Consider the following 9,483-nt stretch of genomic DNA (forward strand, 5'->3'; position numbering starts at 1 on the left):
ATACTTAATTATAAATTACCAAATCAAAACTCCAAACAGATCCCCCTTCGAAAAAGGAGCCTCATGCACGGAACAAGTCTCAAGAAACAGCTGTACACCTCAGAGTAGTTCGGAAACGTTACAATTCCCTCTCAACAGCTTTTGACCTCGCCCCTTATATAACGTGGCAAAGATCTCTTCGAATAAGACACACAACCCTGGCTACGCCTCTCTCTCTCTCTCTCTCTCTCTCTCTGAGAATTAACCAAGATTACTCGTACTCACATCTCTCCCGTGACCAACATTGCCCTCGATCTCACTAATTGTTGCTTGCAGTCAAGAGCGAAAAATATTATTATGACGTATGGGCTGTAGATCTACTATATATTAGGGTATCGATTTAGAGGGAGCGATATCAATAGTCCATAACACCTTAGCCTTCCCGTAAATGTCTAAAAGCTTTGGTGCTGAAGCTGTGATCGTGTCACTGGCTTCCGACTACGCCCTGCCGGTCCGGTCCTGTTCCTCGCCTCGCTCTCGTCGCCCTCGCCGGAGTTGGGCGGCGACCCGACCACTTAGAGATTGAGTACATATATCGATCGAGAGGTAATGCGTATCTTTAGATCTTTAATGTATAATTCTCGACGGAAGAAATTGGACGTACGTTAGGATTTTTATGTTTTATTTGTAATTAGAGAGGTACGTGCTTTGATAAGTTCACTTTGACTTGAGTTAGGAACGAAATTATCTAAATAGAGCTGTGGTTTGGGGAGTCCTAATTAAAAGGGGTTTGTTTCTTGGAGCGTGCACGTGTACAACCAATGGGCAATTGTTTTTGCTTCGCTGTAGTATCGTTTTAATCATTAATCCGGCGTTTTATTTATTTATTTTCGCCCTGCGTATTAGGAAGTAGTTTTTTTTTTCAGTAAATCTATTAGAAATGTACTCCTAATTCCCCCCCTTTTTTTGCTTTTGCATAGCTAATCTGGCAATATATACATTGCTTTACTTTGTGATTTTACCAGTTTTCCCCTCTTTGGCAATTGAAAAGTAGTTTTCAAAGTATTTATTCCAACAATTAATAGGGAGATTGAAAATTAGCTAGGAGCACCACATTCGCTCGCTATTTTAGTCGCTTGCGCCATCTTTAAGTTTGGATGGAAAATGAAAGGGAAGAAATATGCAAACTTTTGAGACATTTGTGGAACGCACAATTTGATTCAGAGACTACGGTATTTTGCCGGGCTGTTGCGTTTAAAAGATGACTACTTTCTATTGTCCACTTTCCATGACAACAATTAGACAAAATATGTAAAAAAAAAAGTGAATGTTGCCGTTGTCAACTCAACTTTCCGTATTTTTTATTTCTATTATCTACACAAGATTTGTATATAAAACGACGAGAAAATACTTTCTTGATATAGCGTCTATTGAATTTCATTTATGCCAAGCAAGCTGTATGAAATACACGCACTCATCAGGGTTTGGAATTGACGGGAAAATGCTTTGACTTTAGTTGATTGATTCCCTTGTGCAGTAGGAATGTCACAGTTGATGTCATCAAAGATTGGCTAGAACCATTAGCTTCTACTTGAGAATTTAAGTCCAGATGTGAGGGGAAAAAAAGCCAAATTTGTGATCAATAAAATTGTTTCCCTTTTCATCAACTGAACATTTTTCTTTCATCAGCTTTTGTAATTAGCCCAATTTAACAAATGTGGTGATGAAAAAGAACCTTCCTTTTGGCTATGATATAAACACCTACTTAATTAAGTTCGTGATGACAGCTTGTTTGCGTGATCACTTAACTGTAATTTGTTTTTTTCTTATTTAGTGACTCTTAGTTGAGTTATTACTCTATGTTATTTCTTATTTTGCACAAGATAATTACAAGAGGCATTCTGTTAGAAATGGATATTTAGCAATTCCTTATATATTGTTTTGTTTTTTTGCTCTTTATTTATTTTTATGCCTTTGCATATAAACTTTTTGGAGTAATTTTGAGCGAAGAAGTGCACTGACAAGACTTTTTCATATTGAAGGACCTAGCAACAATAAGCAGAACTTTCTTCACAACTGTATTTTTTTTTAGTGATTGTGAGAATTATCAGATTTAGAGTAGGAACTCCTTGGAAGCTTACAACTACAGAGTTCCAATCTCTCTGCCATAATTCAGTGAAGTGTTTTAATTTTTTTTTTTTCGTATGCTTGTTTTGGTTCTTTTGCCATTTGATATGTTTTTTTTTTCCAGTTACATACATAGACTGAAATTTTTATTTCAATTTATTTTAATCTAAGGTGTCATCGCTTCCAACCTCCCAACTATATTGATTGCACATCTCACTATCTCTTTGAGGTAAATAATAAATCAACTTAGATAGTTTAACTAAAGCGGTTCTTTAAACTTAAATAGTTATTATTGCATTGAATTCTTCTTTTCAAGATAATTATCTCACCATATATTTCCAATACAACCAATTAGCCCTTTCATTTACCCGTATTTCAGCTATAACAATGAGGCAAATTTTAGTGTTTAGTATGGTTCATCCTAGACTTTGACATGCTAATTTTCATGTTCTTTTTTTTCACTTACAGTTATAGCCTTAATAATAGACACCTATTTCTTGGCGTAATGGCTATCATGAACTTCTTTTGATCTTCTTTACTTGTCTTCTTCCTTTCTTTTTCTTGCTTCTGTATTATCGCATTTGTGAGACACGCTTTCCATTAGATTTATAGACAGAAATATGGAATGAAAGGTGAACTAAACCAATAAATGGGGATTTACAGACAATTCGAAGTGCTAGTTAAGTTGGATGTAACTGAACATTGTCATCAATATTGTAATTTCTGTTTATCATTATGGAAGAAAATGTCCATTCATCTATATATGTGTGGATCAAGCCTAACTTTTTTAATACTATCTTCAGCTGAACTATGATGACTCAAGTTGAATAAAATATTTCCTCAATTTGTATGTGAGCATTTTATTTGTGCAATAGTTCGTGCATGCTTATATGTATGTTTTCCATCAGCTTATACCGATGTGTGTGTGCGCGCGCACATGTGCACAAGAGCTTATTGGATATATGGTTAAAAGAGCACTGCTTAGGCACTCTGATAAAATAAAAAATGGATAAAAAAAGAAAATGTGCTAAAAGACAGAAAGGATGTTTTTGTCCTTTGTATGTTTTTATCTCTTTGTTCCATCTTCTCAAAGCCATTATTTTCTCATGTCCCTGCTTTTTCTCCGTTTGCATTCCCACGAAACGCGAACATATGATTGATATCAGATTTTATTTTATAAACTAGGACACTAAAAGAGTGAAAAATATGTATTACATGATTATTTCTTTGGAATAACTTTATTGAAAACAGGATAAATAATATACATAAATTTTTATCCACTAGACTTTATCCGCATTAAATTTTAAGGAAATAAGTTCAAAACTTATCTAATGGGATACATACTTTTTTCTCAATTTATCCAAAAGTTTATCATCAACAGAATAATTGCTTCTTAGCTGCAAGCCAAGTTTAAATGCCAAATATGCTTCAAGAAAATGTTTAATTTGAAACAAGAAGGCAGTGTAGATAGGATTTGTAAACTAGCACATTATAATATTCTAACTGATAGTAGGTTCTGTTTCTATCCCATTAATTTAGTTCAGTTCCTAATTTGCCCTTATTGTTAAAAGATGAGTTGAATTTATTTATAAGATTACCCATGGCATTCTTTAACTACCTGACTCTACAACTTAGGATGGTAGAGCTGTTGGCTTATTTTCAATGGTGGGTATAGATCTCTGGAAACGTTTGTATTATTACCCGTGGCATTCCTTAACTACCGTATCCTACAACTTAGGATGGGAGAGCTGTTGGCTTTTTCTTTTTTATCTTAGTCATCTCTTTTTCTATTACAGATTATGGCTGCTTTCGAATTGAAGAGTACCCCCAAGAAGGTTTGTATTATTACTGATCTGTGGAATGTTTCTCAAAATTTTTGCAAGCCAAAGAATTTTTTCCCACAAACATTAAAAAAATTATTTGCCTAAATTGGTATCATATGGGTTTGCTTATTTGAGAACTAAGACAAATGCATTACTGGTAGCCACTCAAATCAAACTTGGAAGTTTAGATGGTAAAAATTGGTGGAGTATTGCATCAACTTATTTGTTCACTTTCTGCTCAAATACTTATATGTAACACAGATGAAGGAAGAGGTTTCTAATGAGTCAATGGCTAACGAGGATACAGAAAAGATGATCTCACCCTTTACTCTAGATGGATCGACCGACAAAAAAGGAAACCCTGCAATCAAAGCAAAAACTGGGAGGTGGAACTCAGCTGCACTACTGCTAGGTAATTAATCTCTTACCTACAAAGATTTAAAAAAAAAACATCTGCATACATGTAGTGTATCCTAATCTTAAAAAAAATATAAACATTCTCCATAATTTTAATAAAGATGACTGACATTTTAGAGTTAGTCCGTTCTCAGTCCTTGTGTGAAACAGATTTTCAGCTTTAATTTTAATCAGATTGGAGAGAATCAAATGACTACTTGTTCCCTTTAATATTCCTAGTCAAATACTAAATCAATGAAACAAATATCACTAAAGTGTTATCCTTTTTTTTTCTTTTTGGTATGTGCATGTGGTATCCTCTTTCAATGCCACCAGGACATTCCATCTTTACCATAATTTGTTCCCACAAACATCAATTCTTGTACCATTTCCTTTCTTAACAATGTCAGACTTATGACATAGATAAACAAGTAGTTCTGAATGAAACTTATTTCTCTTCTAAGTGTTAGATTCACATATGCTTTACATATCTTATATTTGTTCCCATGGCATTATATTTAAAATCATTGTGTCAACACATGATATCCATGTCCTGTGATAATTCAACGGTGTGCTACATTTGGAAATTGTTCTCCTTGAAATTTGTTTACTATTGTAGTATTGGGAGACACTGCAGACTTTGCCTAATTTCTTTTACTTAGCAGTTGCCTTACTTATTCCCCCTCTCTTATTGTATATGCAGTGAATTATGGTATGTGTACTCTAGCATTCTTCGGAGTTGGTGTCAATCTAGTTCTTTTCCTCACAAGGGTACTCCAGCAAGAAAATGCTGTAGCAGCAAACAATGTCAGCAAATGGACAGGAACTGTGTACATCTTCTCACTTGTTGGAGCGTTTTTAAGTGATTCCTATTTGGGTCGTTACCTTACTTGTGCTATCTTTCAAATGATCTTTTTGGCGGTATGTTATCATTGCGACGTCTCATTTAGAAAGTGAAAACGGGTTTATCTACTTGTTTTATTATCGACAGAGAATCTTGCCCATAGAGTTATAAATATAACAATAAGCTCCTGCACTGAGAAGGCTGAGTGAAAAAACAGCATCAAACTACATCAAACATAGTATATACTCTCATACAAAGCGACATAGTTCATATATTATGAAGAAAAAGATTACCAAATATGCATATGGAAATTTTAGTAGAAATGAATTTTGTTTTTTAAGGGAGTAGCAAAATTATTTTGTTGGTTTCCCTTTTGAAATCAAATATTCATAAGATTAGGATATTTTATTAAATTTATTTTCTTAAGAAGGTTAACAGTTATGACGGAAAGAGCAGTATTCTGAAATGAATATATGAAAAGAGTTCCTCTATTACATTTGATTTCTTGGGATAAATGAATTTATTCTCGACATCAAGCATAGACAACAAATGTTATGACCTATATCTGAATGGCACTGCCCTCAAAACACGTATATTGCTTAATCTTAGAAAAGGAGTTTAAATTTCCAGTGCTGTCTTTGCAAAATAGATTAATCACCATGCACTTAAGAATCTTAAATCCTTAGGTCAATTATAGTACCTGCCTAAGTTATTGCATCTTCCTTTGATTTTGTGAGTTGATGTCAACATTTATTCTTCTATTTTGACCTAAGCAGGGATTGGCACTTCTCTCGCTATCATCATCATTCTTATTGGTGAAACCGTCTGGTTGTGGAGATGGAAAACTAGAATGTAATCCAGTATCGGCTGCTGGCACCGGTGTCTTCTATCTCTCAATCTTCCTTATCGCTTTAGGAAGCGGAGGATACCAGCCCACAGTAGCAACTCTCGGATCAGAACAATTTGACGAAAATGACCCTATTGAAAAACACTCAAAGATTGCATTCTTCAGCTACTTCTATTTTGCTCTCAATGCTGGTTCAGTCTTATCCAACACTCTCTTGGTGTACTATGAGGATTCTGGCAAGTGGATTATGGGCTTCTGGTTGTCGACTGGGTCCGCTGCTCTAGCACTAGTACTATTTTTATTAGGGACACCAGGATATAGGCATTTAAAGCCCTCAGGAAATCCTTTGACTAGAATTGCTCAAGTCTTTGTTGCTGCAATTAGGAAGTGGAGTGTTAAGGTACCTGAAAATGGTGAAATGTTGTATGAATTGGAAGGAAAGGAGTCGGCAATTGCAGGAAGTAGGAAAGTACCTCATAGCAATGAATTCAGGTAATTTTTTTTAGTGAAATCATGTTTTCTGCACTAGTCATATCGATCATGGTTTATTACAGCAATAGACATAGTATAAGCAGTTGTAATGCTGTAGAAAATGCTCTTCTAGGATTTATGTTGAAACTTCCCTCGACTGATTATAGTCAGTCATTTGAGGATGAAGATTGAGTTTGCTTGCTAAGGAATGCAGATTGTCAACGTTCAAGATAGGAAAATACCTTTTCTGAATGAAATTGGAAGAACTTTCATCCCCTTAGGTAAGAATCTATGGTGAAAAACATGTTATACCCAAATTTCTGAGTTAATATTTTGAAGATTGTTGTAACCAGCACATTTTTGCTCTATACAATACAAATGTAATGCTTACCTGCACATTTTTGCTCTGCTCAATACAAATGTAACGCTTACCTAATTACCATTCAAACTTATAACTGTTCCATGACACCCCTATAACAAACATAGTGAAGAGGAATTCACCATTTGAATAGTACAATCAAAACCTATAAGCACCTTTCCAATCTCATTACCCTTGATAAAGCAGAATCCTCTATAATTTCATCAGAAGCCACAATTCTAATGACGCCTACATCAGAAAGATCGCGGACAGATATGAAACTTTACTAGTTGGCTCAAAATCTCCATATACTGATGAATTAAGCATATGTAACAATAGATTACGATATGTAGTCTAATATTTACAACATTTGCGTTTTCTAGGTTCTTGGACAAGGCTGCAACACTCACTGACGGCGAGTACAGCACAAGTGCATGGCGTCTTGCCACTGTAACACAAGTGGAAGAAGTGAAATGTGTTCTAAAAATGCTCCCTATCTGGCTCTGCACAATAATCTACTCAGTCGTCTTCACCCAAATGGCCTCTCTCTTCGTCGAGCAAGGAGCCGCAATGGAGTCCAACGTGGGCTCCTTCCACATCCCCCCAGCAAGCATGTCCCTCTTTGACATCCTCTCCGTCCTCTTCTTCATCGTTATCTACCGCCGGCTCCTCGTCCCTCTCCTTTCCCGTTTTACAAAAAACCCACGCGGCCTCTCTGAACTCCAACGGATGGGTGTCGGCCTGGTCATTGGCTCTCTCGCCATGCTCGTCGCAGGACTTCTTGAAGTCCAAAGGCTCAAAAGAGTCACAAACAAACAACAGCCTAGTTCTCTCTCTATCCTATGGCAGATCCCTCAGTATGTGCTTATCGGTGCGTCAGAGGTTTTTATGTATGTTGGTCAGCTGGAATTCTTCAATGGACAAGCGCCTGATGGGCTTAAGAGCTTTGGAAGCTCGCTATGCATGGCTTCGATGTCTCTTGGGAATTATGTCAGTATCATTCTGGTGACTATCGTTATGAAGGTTACTGTGGTTGAGGGGAGTCCTGGTTGGATTCCTGGCAATCTCAACTTTGGTCGTCTCGATAACTTCTACTTCATGCTTGCTGGGTTGACTGTGGTGGATTTGGTGGCGTATATGTTTTGCGCAAAGTGGTATAAATATATTAAGGTGGAGGAGAACGAGAAGAGCGAGGTCGCGCTCATGATGATCTAGATATCGGAAACTTTGTATGGAGATAGAAGTGGTAGTTTGTGCTTTGGTGAATTTTCTCGAGTTTAGTAGGTTTTTGGAATCTGATGCAGTAATAAATTAGGTTTATGTTTGAACAATTTCTGATTTAGTGTGCAGTTAAGAGTTAAGAGTTGTTTGAAAATTTATTCCTTTTCAATAATATGCTCAGTAACTTCTGGTGTAAAAGTGGTGTTTTGCTTCAGTGTCTACTACTTTTCTTCAATAATTTGTATGAGATTCCTTGTTCATTTCTCTGTGCGTACGTGTGTTTTTCCCCTTCTTTTTTTCTTTCTTTTTCTTTCTTTTTTTTTTTGGTTCATTTTTTTTCTTTTTCGTTTTCTGGGTGTTATATCTTACTCAAGCATTTAAGAAAGTTGCAAGAGGAAACAAATAAGCTCAGCATTTAAAGAAAGGACTCGGATTCTCTCCGCTACCAAAGGTAGTGCAGAGACTGTTATCTTTATCAAAGCCAATGATTTGTTCAATGAATGAATGCAATTAATTTTTAAGTGTAAATTGTTGAGTGAGTGCTACTTCTTTTTTCAGATGGAGAGCATCCAAATCCGAAAGGATTTGTCCGCCTCACACGCTAATTTGAGTTTTAAAGAGGGTTTTTCATAAATAACCCCAACATTATAGATATGATCATAAAATTACTTTCTAAATTGAGATAATTGTTATTTTACGAGGAAAAAAATGGTAGATGTCTTTCAATTTGGGGTTATTTTGATATTAGCCCCCTAAAGCTTCAATATTTCAATATTAGCCCCTAAGTATTTGAAATTGATCTCAGGTCCTACTAAATCTTCAACATTTGGATATTAGCCACAAATCATTGAAATTGATCTCAGGCTCCCCAAATTCTATTAGTATGTTGAAGTAAACTACCCCTAGTTAAAATCTGGATAAAATGTAGGGAATATTCTATTTATTTTGACTTTTTTGGTGTTTTGTCAGTTATACCACTCTCAGTCTCACACAAACCTAAACACATTAATCGCTTTACCTTATAATTGTTAAGCTCTCCAAGTTTGTTTGACAAAACCTCAACTCAAATCCATTTTCTACTTCATCTTCTCCAACATATTACCAAATTGGAATTTGCCCTTTGCAAATTTAGGATCAAGACCGAAGAGATTCGTTGGGGAAGATGTTGGAGAAGGTGAAGTGAAAATTGGACTTGGTTTAGGGTTTTATTAAACGATTTTGGGGGAGTTTAACTCGTATAAGTTAAAGTGGTTAAAGGGTTTGGGTTTGTGATAGGGGTATAACTGGTAAATTATCGAAAAAGTTAAAGAAAATATAATATTCCCCTATTTCAACTAAATTTTAACTAGGAGGCTTATTTTATCATACTAATAGGATTTGGAGAGCTTTATATCAACTTTAAAGATTTTTTTTTGGA

At 35.6% G+C, this 9,483-nt stretch overlaps 1 protein-coding gene across 3 annotated transcripts; it reads left to right on the forward strand.

Annotated features, from left to right (window-relative positions):
- LOC109843612 (protein NRT1/ PTR FAMILY 7.3-like) lies at positions 203–8,301 on the forward strand. 3 transcript variants are annotated; one of them, XM_020412557.1, is made up of 6 exons: positions 203–585; positions 3,903–3,941; positions 4,191–4,341; positions 5,029–5,246; positions 5,946–6,508; positions 7,229–8,301. In XM_020412557.1, exons 2-6 carry the CDS (start codon positions 3,906–3,908, stop codon positions 8,058–8,060), a joined length of 1,800 nt encoding a protein of 599 aa, XP_020268146.1. In that variant the 5' UTR covers positions 203–585; positions 3,903–3,905; the 3' UTR covers positions 8,061–8,301. The 3 variants fall into 3 exon arrangements, with proteins under 3 accessions (XP_020268146.1, XP_020268149.1, XP_020268148.1); XM_020412560.1 differs by lacking the exon at positions 203–585 and adding an exon at positions 1,762–2,335; XM_020412559.1 differs by lacking the exon at positions 203–585 and having other exon boundaries at positions 2,351–3,941.

This window comes from Asparagus officinalis, chromosome 5 (genome assembly GCF_001876935.1).
Source record: "Asparagus officinalis chromosome 5, Aspof.V1, whole genome shotgun sequence".
Taxonomy (NCBI): domain Eukaryota; kingdom Viridiplantae; phylum Streptophyta; class Magnoliopsida; order Asparagales; family Asparagaceae; genus Asparagus; species Asparagus officinalis.